The sequence below is a fragment of the Paramormyrops kingsleyae genome, chromosome 9 (assembly GCF_048594095.1).
Source record: "Paramormyrops kingsleyae isolate MSU_618 chromosome 9, PKINGS_0.4, whole genome shotgun sequence".
In the NCBI taxonomy this organism is placed as follows: Eukaryota; Metazoa; Chordata; class Actinopteri; order Osteoglossiformes; family Mormyridae; genus Paramormyrops; species Paramormyrops kingsleyae.
This window is the reverse complement of record NC_132805.1, coordinates 400,397-422,724: the sequence shown is the minus strand read 5'-3', so window position 1 is coordinate 422,724 and position 22,328 is coordinate 400,397. Positions and strand designations below refer to the sequence as shown.

Genomic DNA, 22,328 nt, shown 5'->3' with positions numbered 1-22,328 from the left:
ACTAATAACTTCAACTGCAACCAATGGCGTTATTGCCGGCCGCGTTACCCGCCCCGTCCCTAAACACACAAACGTGTTTAAATGAACGCAGGGGAAGTCGTGGTTGTCAACACAATCAGCTATTATGTGGCTACAAATATGGCTACATATACCACAACGTGTTTACCCTACCATTCTATTAGGGGGGCGCCCCAAGTTAATTTTATTTTATATATAGCGCAAAATTACAACAGAAGTCATTTAAGGCTACCTTTCCTATAGAACAGGTTTATATCTTGTCCTTTTATTAAATTAAATAGCCTTATGTTATTTATCTTATGTACAGTTCATCACTGTATTATGCTGAAACAACCGGACACGTTTTAAAACGAAATTTGCCGCCTGCCGTTCATGGGTTTTTCGTCACCAATCGTCTTATTTGCGTCGCTCAGTCACTAAAGTCTAAGGCGTTTCACGAGAGTGCAAGCCGGCGCATTTTTAGTGTAAAATGAGGAAAAGGCTTTTTCTCCGCAATAAATGTTTACTTTGTTTGTCCGTAATAAATGCAGACACTCGCTTGCGTGCTCTCTCTCCCCCCGTCACATATGTGTATCAACATTAAATAACATTAGACAATTATTTAATAACATTCTTAGTAGCAGCAGGGGTAGTCTGTGCTTTTTCATTAAAAAACTGGAGTACTGAATACATTATCTAAAGCACCATGCTGGATGCACTTCATAAAACAAGATTTTTTGTATTTCATTACATTGATTCAGCTGCTACAAAATTTTTTTATATACTCTTAATGTAGCATACATTTGTTTTTTATGTGAGTTGCTGGAAGCAACCTTTGTACAAAGACAGACTGGGTTATTAAAAATAGCTGAAAATCAAATTGGTTTTCGCCCCCCCCGATTAAAAGTAATCGACAGATTAGAATTAGAATTAGAATTTAGTGATCAGTGGTCATTGTCAACACACCACAGCACACAGTGCGCAATTAATACAGTGCGCGATTAATTAGATTAATCGATTATCAAAATAATCATTAGTTGCAGCCCTAGACCTCAGTGTTCGGAGGCAGAACTTGGCATTTATAGTACACTAAAGGTATGTTTTAGTCAGCAGATGTGATTCTATGGTTTTGTGGTTCAGACACATGTTGCATATGAGGAACAGCCAGATGTCACTGAATGTCTTGCCTGAGCACATTTACAGGCAATGAGAGGAAGAAGTTGGGATGGATGCAACCCCAGGACAGAAAAGACGAAATGCGGTTATAAATGAGAATTCAGTCGACTAGATCGATCTGTTGTGACTTAGTTTGCAATGCAATCAATTAGATGTAATGTTTTGTTTAGAGCCCGCCCACTGAATTTGATGGGTGTCTGGCAGATCATTTTAATGGTTGCTGGTGACGTTGAAATGACCATTTAAATGTCACCAATAATTTGAATAATCAGCTGTCAATTTAAATTATTCAGTGAATTAATACCTCATTTAAATTATGTACAAAACTCCACAGATAAGGGGTAATACACCGTCAAAAGTTTTTGCACACACTGAGATTTTCTACATTTGCATGCTACTCACTTAACATTTACTGAATATAACAAATAATTTTGCCGTATGTTCACCATTTGAGTACCTTTATTAGCAATAAAATACCTTAGACTCATAAAAGTCTAGTGGTTAAAACAGCAGAGAAAATCTGAGGAATTCTTTTTACAAGGGACATTAAATACTGCTGTTTCATGTGATGAAACAGTTAATTACTGCATTTAAAGTTAATGGACATCTTAGAATTTGACTACACTATCACCAAAAAACCGGTCAATAGGATGTCATACGGAGCCCCTAAGGTGACACAGGAGCAGGAAAAAAACGGCAGAAGAGGAAAAAAAAAAGAAGTCATGTTTTGTGTTATAACCCAAAACCGTTGCATTATACACAAAACTTTTGCATTATAACCCAAAACCTTTGCGATATAACCCAAAACTTTTGCAACATAAGACAAAACTGTTGTGACTTGGAACTGGAAGTATAAGTAGTCAGTGTAAACATAATGGATAGGAAAACATATAGCGTTTGATCGAATTTTACTTTGATCTTGGTCTACAATACAGTGGTATGAAAAAGTTTGGGCACCCCTGATCATTTTCATGCTTTTCCTTTATGAGTCACTGGTTGTTTGGATCAGCAATTTCAGTTAAATATATCATATAGCAGACAAACACAGTGATATTTGAGAAGTGAAATTAGGTTTATAGGATTTACAGAAAGTGTGCAATAATTATTTAAACAAAATTAGGCAGGTGCATAAATTTGGGCACCCTTGTCATTTCATTGATGTGAATACCTTTAGCACTAATTATTGGAACACAAAATTATCATGGGTGCCCAAACTTTTTCATACCACTGTATATGGACATTCAGTTTGTTCTCGGATCTAGGCATGATGTTCACATTAGTCTGAGGCAGATTAAGAGGATTTTATGTGAAAGGGGATTATTCCAACGGAAAAACTACTTGGGTGATGTAATTAACTTTATTCGCGAGCAGCTTTTGCACTCTGTGTAGCTTCATGGTTATCGATGGATGTATGCAAAATGCAGAATAAATGGACTTCATGTGAGAAAAGAGGATGTGCGTTTGATTTATATTAATTATTTAATTTATTATAAACATGAAACAACAACAAAAAACGAACAATTCTTTAGGCTTAAATCAACCTCAACAGATTAGCATTAATTAGCAATGTTACTGAAACTATACCAAGGCTTGCTGTACAAATTACTAATTATGAATTAAACAATCAAATCTTACCACACTGAACTCTAAAGTTTTTTTAACCGTTAAATTAGATTAATAAGCGAAGCGGGGATCAACCACATCATGCAAACAGCGGCTTTGGAAGTTGCACTTGAATGACCAAAAGTACGCTAGTCACCTAGCTGATTTTATTGTTGCATTACTACGGAAAAGTTTTGGGTTATATCGCAAAAGTTTTGGGTTATAACGCAAAACGTGACTTTTTTTTTTTCTTCTGCCGTTTTTTTTTCTGCTCCCTTGTCACCTTAGGGGCTCCGTAAAAAACTACAAGCTTGAGGGGCGAGGGAAGATTTTAATATTTCATACAATTTATCTTATATAAGTTTTGTCAACTTCCTGCTTCTATGGCCAGCACGAAATCGGTCAATTCCCGGAATCGCTGCTTTTTGAGTATCGCATGGTCCTCTAGGGGGCGCTATGAACATATCTAACTATTATATAAATATATCAAAAGACTTCGTGTAGTGAAAACTTATTTAAACATTTATAGGCCTACTTGCTACCTATATGTGCCGCATATATGAATTAAAAGCTGGTACAAAAATAACCGTGGAGAATAATGATGAGAATGGCTTCATTTAAGTAGGCTACTTTGACAATATGGAGTTTAAATATGTATTTAATTAAAATAGCAAACGATAACGAAACTCATCGTTTGCCACGTTTCCTTCCTATTGGGAGCTCTGGTGTTTTTAAGATCCTCCTACAGATGTGACCGTCATCATTTATGGTAACCACTCATCATGCAGAATATAGCTGCTGCCGGATGCTGATGGGAGAAGCTCATTGACCGGTAAGCTCGTAGTGTACCGCACCCAATTCCAGCCAGCTTCGATCAGCATATAGGGTAAGTTTGTAATTGCACTGGGATGGTTTGTTATAGGCATATTATGTGCGATTTTGTGAAAAAAATCCAAATAACATGGACTGTGGGCGTTAGGTACGATCACTCGGGGCTATAACCCTGAGTATTTTAGTCCCGATGCCAATCTTCCTTCAAAAACAAAAAAGTCAAGCCCCAGGTAAACTTGACTTAGCCCCTGATCTTTTCAATAGCTAGAAACTTCCTTGGCATGGACCCTGACTAGTGAACAGGAAACCTGAGGTTGGCATGTACGTTGTCGTGGTTCACCTTCTTTCATGCCAGCTATTTCCACATATAGGAAACTAGCACCGTAATTATGCTGAAAACAAATCACCCTTTAACGCGCGCCTTTTCTCCGCCTGAGTCTATTAGTGATAACTATATATCCGTTTGCAGTCGTTTATTAATCCACTTTTTCAATGGACACGTTGTGGTTTCTTCGCTTAAATAATACGTACCGGTATACAGTGAAGAGCGTTAACGTCCTTATTAAAATTGTACAGTATGTTTTACTGGCGCTTCTGAGGAATTTGTCCTGAAGTTTCCGGTCACAATGTTTTAAAAGTTATGAAACGTGCGTGTTGCTAAGCAATAATCATTATTAAATAATGAATGAACCGTCATTTGGTATAGTATAGTTTAACGTTTATCGACTGTTTGAGTTAACATTGACATTCTCTTTTTTTAATGATTACGATCTTCGTAGCAAGAGGGCGGGTGCTTTCTTAAGAGAAATGAGTCATAACCCAAAGTCTGGTCATGCATCCGAGTAGTGCAATCTTTTTATATAATTACTATTGTGTGTTGTGCGTAAACACCTGCCTCTGTGCCTGGATAGTCCAGAAGTAAAATCAGTCCGCATAATTGCCAACATGAGGTCGCGAAAAATAGGGATATTTTCCCTAGCTGGAGGGACGGCCGTGACAAAGGGTAAATCGCCGGCTCATGCAGACGGGCGGGGGTGCAAAATTTACAAAGAGGATCCCCCCCCCCCTCGAATTTGTGCACCTGCCCCTGGAAATGTCTCTGCACGGGAGTACTGGATGGCACGATTCAGTTCATAATAAACTCCAGTACAACTAGTGATTTTGTTGCATAGGCCTATTGAGTTGTGTTTGGGTATTTACTGATAACATGAAAATTGTGATTTGGAACAGATCTTGAAGTAAGCAAAGTAAAACTCTAAAATTCTATTTTTAGCAATATGACCCCTGGTTTCAACGACGAACAGAGAGGAGGCGACAAAAGGTAGGCCGCGGTGTGTGGACGGGCAAATAATCCCGAGATGAAGAAAATGTGTTCTGCTGAATTTAACATAAGCACAGAAATTTAAGGCACATCCTGGTTCACACTGGATTCCCTATAAATGGGCTTACAGATTTGACCATACTTGTTAGTATTTTATTGCAAAATATTAAAAACAGAGGAATGATTCCAGTAAGATGTTTTAAATAAAAATATTTCAAGTTGTGAATTAAAAAAAACCTGTGTTTTTTTTTTCCTTCCTTTTCCCGTACCTCTTTTGTAGCCTGAATCCCATTTACATAAAAAATCCACACTTAGATTTAATGAAGGAGGATATTTTGTACCATTTTAACCTGGGAACAGCAACACATGACTTACCAGCAATGTTTGGGGACGTGAAGGTAAGTGAGGCATCTTAAAGCTTCTCTGTTAAACATGCTAATGGTCAAACCGAAATACATTATGCAATGTGTGTATAAATGACTGACTTGTAGCTCCATTTTGACTGGAACCCAAAGCAAATGTAGTGCTGGCGTTTATACAGTGGGGAAAATAACACATCAGCATTTTTATAAGTAAGGGGATTTCTAAGTGGGCTATTGACACAAAATGTCCACCAGATGTTGCCATCAAGCCAAATATTGAATTCATACAAAGAAATCAGAACATTTAAGTATACAAGTTGAGTCATAATAAATAAAGTGAAATGACACAGGGAATAAGTATTGAACACACTTTATTTAATACTTTGTAGAAAAGCCTTTGTTTGTGATTACAGCTTCTAGACTCCTGTTGTATGGAGAGACCAGTCGTCTGCATCGCTCAGGAGTGATTCTGGCCCATTCTTCCACACAAACGATCGTCTTTAAATCTTGAACGTTCCTTGGGCCTTTTTTATGAACTTTGATCTTCAGTTCTCTCCATAGATTTTCTGTGGGATTGATGGCAACATCTGGTGGACATTTTGTGTCAATAGCCCACTTAGAAATCCCCTTACTGATAAAAATGCTGATGTGTCAAATACTTGTTTTCCCTGCTGTATACACGGCTGAAAGAAATTAAAGGAACACTTTGAAAACACATCAGATCTCAATGGGGAAAAAAAATCATGCTGATTGGGACTATATTGATATGGACTGTGTAATGTGTTAGGAACAGAAGGATGCAGCATGAAAATGAAAGTGAAAAAATGATGCGGCAGGCTAGTCCATTTTGCCAAAATTTCATTGCAGCAACTCAAAATCGTACTCAGTAGTTTGTATGGCCCCCACGTGCTTGTATGCATGCCTGACAATGTCAGGGCATCCTCCTAATGAGATGCCGGATGGTGTCCTGGGGGATCTCCTCCCAGATCTCAACCAGGGCATCACTGAGCTCCTGGACAGTCTGAGGTGCAAGCTGGTGCCGTCGGATGGACTGAAACAGAAGGTCCCAGAGGTGTTCTGTTGGACTTAGGTCAGGCGAGCGTGGGGGCCAGTCAATGGTATCAATTCCTTCATCCTTCAGGAACTGCCTGCATACTCTCGCCACATGAGGCCGGGCATTGTCGTGCACCAGGAGGAGCCCAGGACCCACTGCACCAGCGTAGGGTCTGACAATGGGTCCAAGGATTTCATCCTGATACCTAATGGCAGTCAAGGTGTCGTTGTCTAGCCTGTAGAGGTCTGTGTGTCCCTCCATGGATATGCCACCCCAGACCATCACTGACCCACCATCAAACCGGTCATGCTGAACAATGTCACAGGCAGCATAACGTTCTCCACAGCTTCTCCAGACCTTTTCATGTCTGTCACATGTGCTGAGGGTGAACCTGCTCTGTGAAAAGCACAGGGTGCCAGTGGCGGACCTGCCAATTCTGGTATTCTATGGCAAATGCCAGTCGAGCTCCACAATGCCGGGCAGTGAGCACAGGGCCCAGTAGAGGACGTCGGGCCCTCAGGCCACCATCATGAAGTCTGTTTCTGATTGTTTGGTCGGAGACATTCACACCAGTGGCCTGCTGGAGGTCATTGTGTAGGGCTACCAGTAGTAACACTGACTAGCCAAATGCAAAACTCCACCTGTTAAACCATTCCTGTTTTAGGGGTTGTCTCATTGTTGACCTTCCAGTATATCTGTTATTAATTTCATTAACACCAAAGCAGCTGAAACTGATTAACAACCTCCTCTGCTTCTTAACTGACCAGATCAATATCCCAGAAGTTTAATTGACTTGATGCTGTACTCTGATTAAAGAGTGTTCCTTTAATTTTTTTGAGCAGTCTGTGTAAAAGTTGAGTTAATGATTAATGTGACCACTTTAGTGCTGTATGTGATTCTGAGGCTGGAATATCCCATAGTCCAATAAACTCCTGAAGATATAGTCCTATGTTTATACGAAATGGTAACTATTGAAATTGCACCGAAACATAAGCTGAAATCCGAAGTTTGTACCATTACGCTCCTTTAGCATAGGCACTTAATAAACTGTTACAAAACTTAGTTACTGATTTTAATCTTTGCACCATAATGAAAAGTTCACCTATATTTTTGTATTCAGTCCAAGATTAACATTACTATGATATTTTAAAGCCATGGCATTTCCCTTCAGCATTAAGCCAATGCACCAACATACTGACACTGTACACTGTCCCCACGCCCCGGACACCAACATACTGACACTGTACACTGCCCCCACGCCCCGGACACCAACATACTGACACTGTACACTGTCCCCACGCCCCGGACACCAACATACTGACACTGTACACTGTCCCCACGCCCCGGACACCAACATACTGACACTACACTGTCCCCACGCCCCGGACACCAACATACTGTCACTGTACTCTGTCCCCACGCCCCGGACACCAACATACTGTCACTGTACACTGTCCCCACGCCCCGGACACCAACATACTGTCACTGTACACTGTCCCCACGCCCCGGACACCAACATACTGTCACTGTACACTGTCCCCACGCCCCGGACACCAACATACTGACACTGTACACTGTCCCCACGCCCTGGACACCAACATACTGACACTGTACACTGTCCCCACGCCCCGGACACCAACATACTGACACTACACTGTCCCCACGCCCCGGACACCAACATACTGTCACTGTACTCTGTCCCCACGCCCCGGACACCAACATACTGTCACTGTACACTGTCCCCACGCCCCGGACACCAACATACTGTCACTGTACACTGTCCCCACGCCCCGGACACCAACATACTGTCACTGTACACTGTCCCCACGCCCCGGACACCAACATACTGACACTGTACACTGTCCCCACGCCCCGGACACCAACATACTGACACTGTACACTGTCCCCACGCCCCGGACACCAACATACTGTCACTGTACACTGTCCCCACGCCCCGGACACCAACATACTGACACTGTACACTGCCCCCACGCCCCGGACACCAACATACTGACACTGTACACTGTCCCCACGCCCCGGACACCAACATACTGACACTGTACACTGTCCCCACCGGCAGTCGAGAATGCTGCTTTGAACTTTATCAAAGCCCATTGAGAAGTTTTAACAAGAATTAGGAACCAAAGTCTTGAATCACTTGCTTGAACTTTGGGTGAAAGATTTTCCTTTTTTGAAAGCCTTTGAGAAGCCTTTGAATTTGGGAAGTTCATCCTCGGCTTGGCTTGCTTGTCAGATATTTTTGGTTACACGATTGATTCAAGGCCCCACATTCTCTGTCACGGATGCTGTTGGAAAAATTCCATAACTTTCCAAGCTGCTGGTGTGAAGGAGATCGAAGGCAGACAGTTGTTCAAATTCCCCAGTGATGAAGGAGCACTTCTGCAGCTCAGTGTGAAGAATGACAAAGCTATTCCTACAGCCAGAACACACTGGATCTCAGAAGTACTGTGAACGTCTATACCATGTTGCCTATACAGAACCTTAAAATCTAAAAGTGAATCATTAATTCCAAGATTACTGACATAGTTCTAGAGATGACTGGATTATTAAAAAGCATCCATTCAAATTTTCTTTCTCGATTACTTGGCAATATGGTAGAAGGAAGGCTGTGGGTAGCCAATGAGGGTCCAGAATAAAAAGTGAAAACATCAGCTGTGTGGAAGTACTTCACATTAAAAGTCTATCATTATTTCAAAGCAGAACTTAAACATCACCACAGCACAACTGCAAAGCAAATGCATCTTAAAATATGAAATTGACAGACTCACCCAATAATGCAAGATATGCCCTTTGCAGCATTTAGCGCCTTCAGGTAGCCTAGCGTGTCTTTGACAACACTGTGACTTAAATCATTTTGCGTAATTTACTAATTCCTACATGTCAAAAAATTCACTAAAACAAAGTTTAGTCCTGTAGCTTAGCCGCATCATCTTACACGTGGAACCAACTCCATACTGATGCCTGTAGATTTAGAATTGGATATCATAAAAGTTCCTGTGCGTGTAATGGCCAGGTGTTCCAATGCTTTTGTCCACATGGTATATATAACCAAATAGAACTAATTATCTACCAATAGAATCTGTCAAAAAAAGTTGGTGGCATTGCTGTGTGACAGACACGAAGCAGTGCTGTCAAATCACTCTGCTCAGTATCGTCTCTGTGAAATACGAAATATGTCTGCACAGCAGAAGACAAGTGTCTTTTAGTCAGTTTTCTTTCACTTTTCTCCTCTAATATTATATATAAATGGTTACTCAATGGATTTTCAGATTAATTGGTAGATTGCTTGATTATTGATATAATCGATAGTGACAGCCCTACATGTCTGACAAAGCACGTCCAGATTTGTTTTTCTTCACTACTGTATATTGCTGTTATTCTTGGGTTTCAGAACTCATCACAACCTAATTTGAGTTGCTCTTTTTCGCATTATTCAGATTCTGTTCCTCCATGAACAGCCAATTAATTGTTGCTTCGAATTCGACTGGAGAACAAGGCCCTTAACCCCAACAGCCCCAGGGTTGCTGGCTGAGCAAGTTTTCTGAGGTCATCCTCAGGTTTTCCTCGGTTGTGCCGACTTTAACAAAATGCATCTGATAAATAAATGTAATGTACTTCAGTGCATTTTTCTTTGGAAGGGGTCCATAGAATTAACCAAATTTGGGCATAGATCTGTGGCCCAGCCAGAGCTGCAGCTTCAGGGTAACTCAGAGCTGAAGTTCCCAATGTTCTCTTCTCGCTCCATGTTGACCGTCTGCTAGTTTGTGTGTGTTGGGGGAAGTCCATCGAGAATGAAGTCATTCATACAGTTCATTGCTGGAGAACTTAACCTGGGGAACCCAACGGACGAATACCCCAACATCTGCGCTGGTACCGACCGCTTCTCCATGTTCAAAGTGGGGCCTGTCTTATCTATCAGTGTAAGTGTTCTACTTTTACCGTTTCTCATTCATTAATGCCAGATGTATTTATTTGATCCTTATTTATCCGGCATTGTGAAGTCTCACATGCATTAATGACAAGGTGCTTCCATTGAAAAATATCGGTTTTAAATTTTGCCTGCCTGCAATGGGAATGTCTGGGTTTAGCCACTTGGCCTCAGCTGAATAGTCTCATACCCATGGGTCCCTGAACTAGGCCCTTAACCCCCAGCTCCCTGAACAACGCCAAGGCGGCTGCCCCTTCACTGTAACGCTCAAACTTGCTGACACCTGTCTGTGTCTCATGGAGAGCAAAAAATGACAGTTTCCTCATGGGGATTAATAAAAGTGTCACTGTTCTTGGGACATTCCAAAAAAATCCATTACCTGAACGCTAAAGCATCTCTTGTTGAATTGTATGTCCTGCAGCGCAATGGGGAACCTTGAGTTTGCTGTACCTGTGGCTCTGAGTCTCAGGTGTAAAGTCTGTCTTCTTGCCTGTTGCAGCATGGCATGGGCGTCCCCTCCATCTCAATAATGTTGCATGAACTCATCAAGCTCCTGCATCATGCACGGTGCATTGACGTCACTGTGCTGCGCATTGGGACTTCCGGCGGCATAGGTACAGGTTCACACACATTTGCTGACCTAATGTGTGAACACATTTATTTTGTCCAAGTATCTTAGGTTTTTTATAGGTATTTGAGAGAACATGCTGTCTCTTTTCAGACATATGATTCAGCTGTTGTTATTTTGACAACTTTAATGATCAATGTCCACATTGCATATCTTAGGCTGGGAGGAGAAACCGTGCATCATCCGTAAGCTTGTTTTTTTTTTGCCATAATGCTGGCAATCTCTGCACGTGTCCTCTGTTTTTTCTTCCTAGGCCTCAAGCCAGGCACCGTGGTCATCACCAGGCAGTCTGTGGATGCCAGTTTTGTGCCACAGTTAGAGCAGATTATCCTGGGAAAGAAAGTGTTGAGAAGCACTGAGCTGGACGACACGCTGGCCGAGGAGCTTCTGCAGTGCAGCAAGCAGCTGAACGACTTTGAGACGGTCATTGGCAACACCATGTGCACCTTGGACTTTTATGAAGGTGTCAATCACACACGCAGCCTTTAGCCGTTATGGAAGAATATAAGGTTACTCTGATGTATAATCTGACCAAAATGAAAAGGAATGTATATGATAAAAATGACACATTTTTTATAATTTTATTTATAGTCAGTCTTTTTCTCTGCACATATTCTTTTCTACTAGCACCACCCTTAAACCTGAGTAGCAAAAGGAAAGCTGTGTAGATGACTGACGCAGTCAGTGGCTGCTTTAGGTCCAGCCTGAGATATTTCATCATGCTGGAAGGTTGCACCGTATGAGATGATGTCATCTGGCTCCAGGTCAGGCTCGGCTGGATGGTGCTTTCTGTTCCTACACTGAGGCGGACAAGCAGGGTTACCTGACAGAGGCCTACCAGGCCGGTGTCCGGAACATCGAGATGGAATCCACTGCGTTTGCCGCCATGTGTAAGCTGAGTGGCCTTCAAGGTACACTGCTCCCAAAGGTTTTAGTCTTTTGTGTCTATAGCTATTTGTTAGGTTTGTGGCATCTTTAATGTGTTTGTATGTGTGTCTATATGCACTAAAATCGCCAAAAGTCTCCTATTTTGTTTGGTTACTTATGGTTAGGGCTGGGTAGGGCTTAAGGTCAATTTTCCCCATAGAAATGAATGGAGAGTCCCCACAAAGATATCATTACAAACCTGTGTGTGTGTGTATGCCATATATATATATACACACACACACAATAGGCCGCAAGTGTATTACTTTATTACTTGTAATGACGGGTCTGCAGGGGTGTCATTAGAGATTTTGGGCCCCATGAAAGCATGTCAGTCAGGGGCCCTTGGAATCGTCCTAACTGTCCCCCCTTTTTCAGCAGCCTGCAGGTCTGATCACCATGATGTGACATAAGATAATAACTTAAGGGACCCAGAAACTTTTTTTTTTTGAAAGCTCCTAGTTTTTATTTTACACAGTAACTTAAAATTCACAAAATTCTATGTCATGGTGAAGAAGCGTTTCATCACTTGGCAAGATTTTACTGCATCTGCGTAGAGGACACTTGTATTGTGAGGGACCTTCATGGCTTGAGATGTTTGTTTTTTCTGGGAGTTTCCCTGTTTCAAACCTGACCTGTTCCTCAGGTGTTACCTTCGATGATGTCAGAGCATTGTCCTGTAGCGCTGTATTCTGTGCCCTCCGTCCTCCACCTTCCAGGTGCCATTGTGTGTGTCACGCTGTTGGACCGTCTGGAAGGGGATCAGCTGACAAGCTCCCATGACCAACTGCACGATTACCAGCTACGTCCGCAGATACTGGTGGGAACCTACATCAAGAAGAAGCTGAATGCAGTGTAGGAAGCAAGGATGATTTCAGAGATTCGGTCATTGTACACGAAATTTTATATGCATTATTATATTATGTATGAATTATTTTTAATACTTGTATTTAGAAAAGATTCCTCCAATATTACTACTGTAGATGCTCTATATTTTCTACATAGTTCAACAAATAGATTCTACCAAATCATGCTCATTTAACCTTATGATTATTAATATTTTGCATATGACAAAATGAAATAATGTGCTTTATAACCTTGTACTACCTGTTTATTTACATACCTGATTATAACATAGTGATAGTAAAAAGATTTATTGGAATGTTTAAAGTGATTGTTCTACGAAGAGTTTGTAAAAAAAAAAGCTATTATATAACTAAAAAAAATCATCATTTCAGATGATGCAGCTCATGAAAACCTTGCTGATTAATTAGCCAGTTAAATTAGGTGCTGGAAAGTTATCAGGGCTGGAGATAAAGAATATTCAAAGAATTCTTGGTCTTTTCAGCATTTCAAGTTAATGGGCCATAAATCTTCCAAATGCAGCTGTTCAGGAAAGACTCAATGAAGTGGAGTATGATTATGTGTGGAGTACAATATCCTGAGGGTATAAATTAATATTAATTTTAATTTAGTAACAGGTGGCCACAAGTGGGTACTAGCTACAGACGAGGTTTTATTATTTTTTTATGGAAGGATTATTTTGGAATAAAATTCCTGTTTAGCACTAAGTGCAAATCTGGCACACGCTGAAATGCACTGAATTCCCAAACAAGCAAGTTGGACTCACTGGTGTGTAGTACGATGTATTTAACCTGAATTAAATCACAAGTGTACTGAGATTTTTAATGGAAACCAAATTAAGTAATTAATATGTTAAGTATCTGAATTTTTTTCATGGTAAAAAACACAGAGCAAAATGTACACGTTCTGCCTTCCCAGTATCTCACTGGGCTTTTTGTGTCAAAAGAATACAAAATTGATAAGGCTGTATACAGCACACAACTTAAATTAAAAGGTCTGTGTATTGGGGGGCATGAATGAAGCCATATTAGCTATTGGGAGGGATGCATGTCCCCCCCCCACCCAGTTCCCACTCCTCTGCCTGTATAGTAATTTATACATGGAGCTTTTTTAAATATAATATATCAATTACTGATTTAGTCATTATAAAGCTTTAACTGGTTATTTTTTACTGGGTTATAGGGGCAGTTAACCTTGGGTTTTGTGTCATGTTTTAAGTAAATGACTGTTTTCTGCATAGTTTGAAATGCCAGTGACTAATCACATTAACATGTGTGGACAAATGGCGTTCATAATTTTTTTGTAACGGCAGTAACACGGAATAAACAGCCATTTCTCAGTAAGATGTCATCTCTCCCATTCATTTTATCTTTCTTTGTGATTGAATCCACACAAAATAAAGCCTTGATCCTAATGAGCTTTATCAGTAATGTTTTAAAACAAAGAAGAGCAGTTTAAATCTTAAACATTATTAAACAAGAAAACATGCATCGGTTAGGGTGAATGTGCCTGTTACTGAATAGGCCTAATTCCTTTCATTTGGCTGTGGAGTTTCTGCTTTTTAGGAGTGATTTTTTTCCCTTTCCTTTTTAGAAGAAAAAGTCTGCACTTTTTGAGGTGGCTGAAGTGGTACCGGTTATGACCAATAACTATGAAGTGTGCGAGATTGCAGCTACTCACTGGAGAGTTCCTTAGAACTACTGCAGAAGGATGTGGTACAGTTACACGATTTTTATTTTTTTTTTTCCCCCTTGTCGTGTCCGGCGGTTTAGCAAGCAGGATGTTAGTCTGGGTGCCTTATTGTGCCAACACTTTTATTTTAACAAGTGGAGCTTCGGATTTAAGCTCCTCTTGTTACTTGAGGTATACTCTTTATTAATGATTTTTATGTCAATGCGCCACAAAGCCGGAGCTGACAGGGGGGGTTAGTGGGCAAGAGACAGAGAGAAAGTGAGAAAGGAGAGAAAGGGGTGAGAGACAGAGGAAGTAGAAAAATAAATAAATACATAATAAAAATAAAATAAGGAGGGGGGTCAGAGAGAGAGAGACAGGGAAGAGAAATAATACATAACAAACAGTAGAACAAAAAGGAAAGAGTAATAAGAGGACAGCTTCTGCATCTTGCTGCTTTACACCGTATCATCACACCAGCTGCTGTATCTGAAAGATAAGATCCAGGGACACACACAAAGAAACCAGTGGTACCATTATGACATGGGAATGTGCTTGTGCCAGTATCTGCTTCTGGAATTAAATACGTTAATACCAACGAAAGAAAATAAATATATATGCAGGAGCAGACCACCAGGAACACTGTCTAAATATCGTCGTACCCGTATCTGTATCTGAGAGGAGGGAGTGGAAGCCACACACCAACTTTCACACACACTCTCACACACACACACACCCAGACAAGGAGAAAGAGGGATAAAATAGGGGAAGAGAGCCCTAGGCTCTCTTGTGTGTGTGTGTGTGCGTGTGCGCGCATGTCTGTGTGTGTGTGCATTCTAAGTGTATGTGTGTTGATATGAAAGTGTGTGTATGTGTGTGCGTGTGCATATGTACGTGTATGTGTGTGTGTACGCGTACGTGTATGTGTGTGTGTACGCATATGTGTATGTGTGTATGTTTGTGTGTTGTGAGTGTATGTATGAGTGTGCAGGTTAACATGGAATGATTCCCAGTGTGTGTGCGAGGCCACAACAACACCGCCCCGGGGCCCCCAGACGGCCGGGAGAGCCCTGACGGGTCATGGACCCAGCCGCCCCACAGCGGCCAGGTACCCGGGCCCCTGGCACCGGATGGCTGCGCGCCCACCCAAGGAAGGCAGGGAAGGAGGCACCGGGCGCCCCCCACCGGCGAGCACGAGCCAGGAACCCCACAGCCGCAGGTGGCAGCGCGCCAGCCCCCCCCCCCCGGGAGGCCTGCCACACAGGCACGGACAGAGCCCGGACCCCAGACCACCCGCACACCCCACGGGCCCCCCCCCCCCAAGACCCCCACCCGGGGGACCAGGGGGACGCCCCGAGAGCCACCAAGCACACCCGCCCCTGACCCCCCCTCCCTCAAGCCCAGATCCCAACCCTCCCTCCCCCAAGTCCCCTCACTGCCGCCCCCACACCGCCCCATCATCCACGTGCTCCCCGTACCAGGACAAACCTGCAGACACACGATTTTACAGGACTTTATATCTGAAAATACCTGAAAGTAGATGCCGGTTCCTTTCTTCTCTTGTCTGTTCCTTAGCTCTGGAGTGAAAATTATTTTGTTTTTCTATTTAAATGCTCATATTAATTGCTTATTCAATTAGGCTTACTGAATTCTTGCTATGTTTCTCTTCCTAATGTTGTTACGCTTCAGCTCAAAAAAGCATGAATTCCACTAAGAACTAATATTTTGACAACAGTGAAATGGAATTTTAATAATTCTTCCCATCAGAATGTGAACTGAATCAGCTTAATCAAACGTGTACATATCACTCCAGCAAGCTCCTACAGTAAAATCCCATTATAGTGGACTCGCTTATAACGGAATATTGTCTATAACGGACAAAACAATTTGGTCCCCAGGGCCACGTTTAGCTAGTTTTGTTCGCTATAACGGACATGCCGGTGAAATCCAGCAGATACATAGGTGGGATTATTAATAGTCACGCATCTGGTCAGGTAATGTTGGATTACTACATGTATAATATAATAATCTATACCTCAAGTGTGTCTGCTGGGGTGTGGCATGAGTAAATGGTGTCCTGTAGTTGTGTTCTGGGCATACAGCAACTCTGGATGTAACGGACTGTTTTGTCAGGTCCCTTGAAATCTAATGGGATTTTACTGTACTGTAAGTGCTAACCTTACTGCCATTTTTCTGTTAAGGTTCAAAAATCATCCATAATCCCATACTCTTTGCAACCTTTTTTGATTTTTGTAAATTCACCTGTACAGTATAACATGCAGTTCTAGGTGCAATGCTTTGGTGATAAGACAAAGGTGTGGTTATGAGATAGAGCTAATGCCAAGGTCAGAATAATTTCTTTCAGAACAATGGTTTTAGTGCATCAGTTTAACAAGCCAAAATATGTCCTAACCTGTACCTTTTCTTGGGCAACTTAGTTCTCCTCCAGAAAGCACTGGAGACATTTTAGAAAAAGCATAAAAACATGACCCATTCTTAATGCATCTCCAGAGCTTTATTGTCAAGGTACAGAAAAGTTTCATTTACAGGTTCCCCAAAGAGATTCCCAAAATGCACTTCTGTTATCCAGACTGCGGCCCATGAATTTCCTGCATGGTATCAATATGTCCTTAAGGAGAGGGGAAAAAAAAGCTTAATTTGGTTTTTTTCCTTGCAATTTCACAGCACAATTTCATCACACCTTTCTTCCAGGCTGTGCACCCTAGAGCATGTCGGAATCGCCTGGCAGTAATATGACAAGTGATGATAAAATCTACAGCCAAGCTAGGGAGACACCTATAGACCAAGTAAAGCATCAGCAGGGGGAAACGAAGCCTACACAAAAAAATAAAACTTGTTTCCTGGCTTTTCTGATCTTCAAAATTTGTGCACAAATTCCTCCCAGGCTTACCTGCCTCCCTCAACACAGATTATAGAAATAATTCTTTAAAACGCTATACATTTTACCTGTGAGATCAGAAATTTACAATCATTCATGATATGGTCACAAATCAGTGCAAAAAAAAAAAACAAAAAAAACAAAACAAAAATACACAGGAACGTAGAAAAAGGATGAGTGAACCAAGGTCCTGGATGAAGATGGGCAAACAAAAGGAGTGTTCCAAGCGCAAGTTCACTTGTATCGAGTGATGAAAACTATCTGTGTCAGAAAGGAGGTGAGCCTGCAATAGTGGTCTTGGGTTTCTCTCCCTCTGTGGCAACGGTGACACCCTAGTCTGGCATATATGGACGGAGATGGTCGTCTATCCCACCCCCGCCCCAGCACGTCAGCTGGTCCTGTGGCAGGTAGAGGCAGATGCTGCACAACTTGAAGACTGTAGCCTTAGTTTTTGGAGTCTGTTTTAAAGGAAGATTGCATATAAGAATTATTAGTGTAACCACTGTGCGGCTTATACAAGATTAATCATACATTCCTCTTCTTCACATACCGTTAATACAACTTGTTTGAGCAATGCAAATTGCTTAATAATTGTTTTTAAATCTTGAACTCAGTCATTTTGCTGAAAATGTATGTCGTAACTATACCCTGAGAAGAAAAGTTTTTGTATCATTTATAGACTTTATGGACAGTAAGTTGCTTTGATTTCAGGTTTATATGATACACAGTTTCCCATAATGGAAACTAATGACAGCCAAATCTAGACATCCATCATGACAAACTTGCCTGTAAGTGCTGTCTGTCCATAAAGAGGAACATAGACTGACTAGGGTTGTTCATCACCATTCCAGCCTTGTCCTTTCGACTCACAGCATGCAAGAACTGCTTCTCATAGTCGCCGTGATGAAATTCAAACTTGACCTGCATATAAATGTAGGGTTGGAAGCAAAAAGCACTTTAGGATCGATCAAATGACAATTTAATAAACAAGCCAACTGACAACTTTTGCCATCCACTTCAGAAAATAATTGCACATTATTGCAGGGAGCATCATAACATAAACCCTTCAGCTACTCTTCAGTTTTCATTAAAAAGCATCACCTGAACAGGCCTAAAGGACTCATCACCAGATCCCTTCCATCTGGAGAACAGAAGACAGACAATCTTCTCTATGTCATTGCGAGGCCAAAGGATGAAATCCATCTCCTGGGTGCATCCAATGACATCCTAAGGAGAAAAACGGGCAAATTTCAGGGCACACTTCTGCTGGACGCGGCAGAACCAGCGGCCTGTCAGTAGGACTACTGCTTCTCCATATACACTACTCACCCTGCGCATTGACTGGTAGCGAGGGGCGTGTAACTGTACCACATCCTTCTGCAGTAGTTCTAAGGAACTCTCCAGCGAGTAGCTGCAATCTCGCACACCTTTAATAATATGCTCTTCATAGTTATTGGTCATAACCGGTACCACTTCAGCCACCTCAAAAAGTGCAGACTTTTTCTTCTAAAAAGGAAAGGGGAAAAAATCACTCCTAAAAAGCAGAAACTCCACAGCCAAATGAAAGTTTGCTACCTTTTACTTGTTCAGAAACAGCACATTTGAATGCAAAATGTGACAACAAACTTTCAGAAAACACAATGCCTAAATATTACACCATACTTCAACAATGGTAGTGGATTATTTCAGATCTCCTACATAATCTCACCTTATCTTTGAATACGAAAGCAATGTACATCTTGAAATCAAACTGGTCAGCCAAGGACTCCTTTTTCTTCCTAAGTTGAGCACGTAATCTGTTCATTGTTTGTTTTCTTCTTGAGTTTGGGTCCCCCATTTTTAGAATACTGATTGTAGCCACTGTTTTACACGGTATTTCTCTATGTATCAGTATCCCTAACTACAACATCGGGTGAGGAAAGTTTCCATAAAGGATACCACATAAACAAAAGCTAAAATACCCAGGTGAGACAGCTACCCTAATTCTAAATGCAGTGTCAAATATAAAGTTGGCTATGACATTTTTTGTTACCGATGAACAGGTCCATATGGGGAGGGGGGTTAGCTAGCTTAAAGTAGCTAGCCAACTAATTGGTTTCATTTCCACTGTTTAGGGGATCATTTCAACGAATTATGAAAATCGAGTTGGATATAAGCCCAAACACGTGTAATGGTAAGCAAATCAGTCCTTAAAGTTTTTCTATAAGCTGCAAAATAACCAGTACATTAAACGGTTAAATAAATCAAGACAATGTACTCATAGCCAGGCACAAAGCAAATGAGGATCGAAATTGTTTTGATTCTGGTAAATCAAAACAGACAAGCTGGCCATTTCAGCAAGGTAGATCTCGGAATACAGCAAGACGAACAAATACCGGTTATGTCTGCTTTCTCTCGCCTTCACCCATAGCTGGAGTAAAATTACGGCTCAGTATATAGCTAGTCGTTGACTTTACACCGTTTCGTCCACCTTGTTATTAAAAGTAGGAGAGTGACAGAAAGACAGGACTACGACAGGTCATTTCAGATGTCGGGAGGACACAATTCCGGAGTGCAAAGGAAAATGAGACGCTCATCTTTAGGTCGAGTGGCATCGAGTCAGCACCGGTGTTTGCATTCATAGTGACGGTGTAGTTGAAGTGCTCATGGGACCTGCACGGCTGGTTAAGAAACTACCTACATATTACTATGGGGCTGTGACGTGCGTTACTAATGGCGGCCTAGCTAGCTCCCAGTAAACAGCAATTTTTTTTTTTTTTTTACATCTCCCGTCCTCACTTCGGTCCCCAGCAAACCGTTTGCTAGACAGCTATCCCTGCGTTAGAGCACGTCGACTAGCCGGCGAGCTGGCGACCCCGGGGTGGCAATTTCACGGAAGATGCGCCCATCGCCATAGTTTTGACGATTAACGTCGAAGTAGCCAGGCGTGCGAGCTCGAGCCGAGGAATCGGCAAACAGACGTAACGCGGAGCGCTAGCTAGCTTAGCCGACACGCTAACCCGCAAGTCAAGGACATGTACCCCGTATACCAAGTTTACGTACACTTTTCCTGCACTCTCCGGATGCTAACGAACAGGATTCACTTTTGTTTGTTTTCCCTTTTAAGTAGCTAACGTAAGTTAGCTAGCTAGCTAACTAGCTAGCTCCCACATCTACAAGCCATGTCAAGATAAATTAACAAACCAACTGAAACCCTCCGTTCTTTCAAACGATGCATGTCTTATACTGCTTCCTGGCGGTTCCATATTATTACACGACAGCTAGCTGTAAAATTCTATTCCGATGGGTGGTTTTCAAGCGCTAGCCAGCGATGCCTGTTCGACCGAAGTACAAAGTTCCCGTTGCAATCGAAACAACGCAACAACAGTCCAAAATGGCGGACAAAAGCCGAGATATTTTGCCGGAAACGCGGCCAAAAGCGGAAGTAAGAGGCCAATGGGCGATTTCTATTGCTTCTTGCCCGTGACGCAACAACTCCGAAAGCTATTGTGTACCAAGAGCGTTTACATGATTATTAGACAATGAGATTAGATGGGCAGGCATAGCAGACATTATTATATATAAAATTTCGGTTAGTAATAAGTCACATTTCCAAAGCAGCAACTGATCAAAACATCTTTTGATATATCTTTAACCGTATATTTTGAAGGCTCTTAGTGAACGCCTGACCAAAGTAAACACTTAAGCAAAATCTTTATGACCTCTTAACAGATGCGGGTCCAGGACAAAATCACTATAAGAGTGCATCTAAAATTAGTGAGGGGACAATTTCCCCACAAGCACATTGCAGTTTGATTAATATGGACGTCGTTAACTACGTTAACCTGTACGAATGTAGCTCATCAGTGGAGTTTTATGAACATATATTTTAGTATAAGGCCTCTTTGGCTTAGTTTGAGCTACATTAAGAAATTACAAAATCATTCTAGTTGAGGCATGTTTTTTTCACCAAAATGTTTTTCCTTGACTGGAGTGAACAGTTTGTGAGTGTGCAGGTTGCTGAGGAGTAAAAAGTACATTTTATGAAGGAAATCCCTCCGTATTAGGCCATAAAGCCAATGAATGTCCAGAATATAAATACTCATGTGTAGGAATATATATATATATATATTGTCCAGAGGCTTAGCTACAGGTGGATGCATGTAAGACATGTTGATGATTTAATTTCTGGTAAATAATAAATAATTAGTTTACAGAGAATTAGAGATAAAATAACTTGCAATTGCATAAATAAAACCTGGAACACCAAGCCAATGACTGAGTGTGTAAGATGTGCTTTAATAATTGTGTATTATTATTCCATTACAGATCACGTTACAAAACAGTAACGTTATATAGTTATATAACAGAAACTTCAAAAGGTTAACCCATGATATAAAATGTCCACATCTAATATAAAAACTTAAAAGCCTGTCTAATTTCTTTACATTTACATTAAGCTGTTGATATAAAATATTCCTGAGATTGATATTAAATGCTATAGATAACTTTTTCCTGACATCAGATTTCCACTTGATGCCAAAATTTAAAAATCAGATGCAGAATTTTAACATTTAGTAGAATTTTGGTATAAAAAATACCAGCTTAGAGACTATCCTTGTAGCCTTCCAAGGCTGGGGATAGAATTTGGACACTGTTTGTACCTGTATCTGTCCTATGCGATGGACTGACATCCTGTTCAGAGTATACTGCAGTCTTACACCCTGTGCTTTTTGTGACAGGCTCTAGCCCCCCCTCCAAACCATGATTATGATAAACAGTTAGGAGATGGGTGGATGGATGGATGGATGGAAATTGCCCATAGCATTGTGTGGTGTTCTATAATTGGCTGGTCTGCCATCCAGGGTATCCCCTATTTCATGCCCTATGCCTCCGTAATTTGAGTTCTAAGTTCACTGCAATCTAGTACATATTAACATCACTGCCATAAAAATCGGTTGCTGTGCTATCCCCTTCCCTATTCACGAACCTCACGCCTCGTAAGTTGGACCCCTTAAATGTTACGTAATATCTGACAATGTTGCTATAGTGTAAGATTATTATTTATAAC

The 22,328-nt window shown here is 41.3% G+C and overlaps 2 protein-coding genes across 3 annotated transcripts; one reads left to right on the top strand and one right to left on the bottom strand.

Annotated features, from left to right (window-relative positions):
- Positions 1 to 3,279: 3,279 nt before the first annotated feature.
- upp1 (uridine phosphorylase 1) lies at positions 3,280 to 14,051 on the top strand. Of its 2 annotated transcripts, none has more exons than XM_023824327.2 (8): positions 3,280 to 3,607; positions 4,880 to 4,927; positions 5,208 to 5,325; positions 10,126 to 10,284; positions 10,792 to 10,906; positions 11,174 to 11,383; positions 11,685 to 11,831; positions 12,564 to 14,051. In XM_023824327.2, the coding sequence occupies exons 2-8, from the start codon at positions 4,884 to 4,886 to the stop codon at positions 12,701 to 12,703; spliced, it is 933 nt and encodes a 310-aa protein (XP_023680095.1). In that variant the 5' UTR covers positions 3,280 to 3,607; positions 4,880 to 4,883; the 3' UTR covers positions 12,704 to 14,051. The 2 variants fall into 2 exon arrangements, with proteins under 2 accessions (XP_023680095.1, XP_023680094.1); XM_023824326.2 differs by having other exon boundaries at positions 3,282 to 3,661.
- Positions 14,052 to 16,872: 2,821 nt separating this feature from the next.
- On the bottom strand, positions 16,873 to 20,672 carry c9h6orf62 (chromosome 9 C6orf62 homolog). Its single transcript, XM_023824319.2, has 5 exons — positions 18,987 to 20,672; positions 18,608 to 18,784; positions 18,380 to 18,505; positions 18,065 to 18,199; positions 16,873 to 17,736 (listed from the first exon to the last, which is right to left on the bottom strand). Exons 1-5 carry the CDS (start codon positions 19,113 to 19,115, stop codon positions 17,611 to 17,613), a joined length of 693 nt encoding a protein of 230 aa, XP_023680087.1. The 5' UTR covers positions 19,116 to 20,672; the 3' UTR covers positions 16,873 to 17,610.
- Between the last annotated feature and the right edge of the window lie 1,656 nt (positions 20,673 to 22,328).

What these genes read in the sequence shown, in the direction of transcription:
- upp1 (XM_023824327.2), top strand. Translation starts at nt 4,884, where the DNA reads ATGACCCCTGGTTTCAACGACGAACAGAGAGGAGGCGACAAAAG. An exon ending in CAATGTTTGGGGACGTGAAG is followed by an intron (nt 5,326 to 10,125) that starts GTAAGTGAGGCA and finishes ACCGTCTGCTAG; the next exon opens with TTTGTGTGTGTTGGGGGAAG. An exon ending in CACCTTGGACTTTTATGAAG is followed by an intron (nt 11,384 to 11,684) that starts GTGTCAATCACA and finishes ATCTGGCTCCAG; the next exon opens with GTCAGGCTCGGCTGGATGGT.
- c9h6orf62 (XM_023824319.2), bottom strand. Translation starts at nt 19,115, where the DNA reads ATGGGGGACCCAAACTCAAGAAGAAAACAAACAATGAACAGATTACGT. An exon ending in CTTTCGTATTCAAAGATAAG is followed by an intron (nt 18,785 to 18,986) that starts GTGAGATTATGT and finishes TTTCCTTTTTAG; the next exon opens with AAGAAAAAGTCTGCACTTTT. An exon ending in TGGACAGACAGCACTTACAG is followed by an intron (nt 17,737 to 18,064) that starts GCAAGTTTGTCA and finishes CCTTTAAAACAG; the next exon opens with ACTCCAAAAACTAAGGCTAC.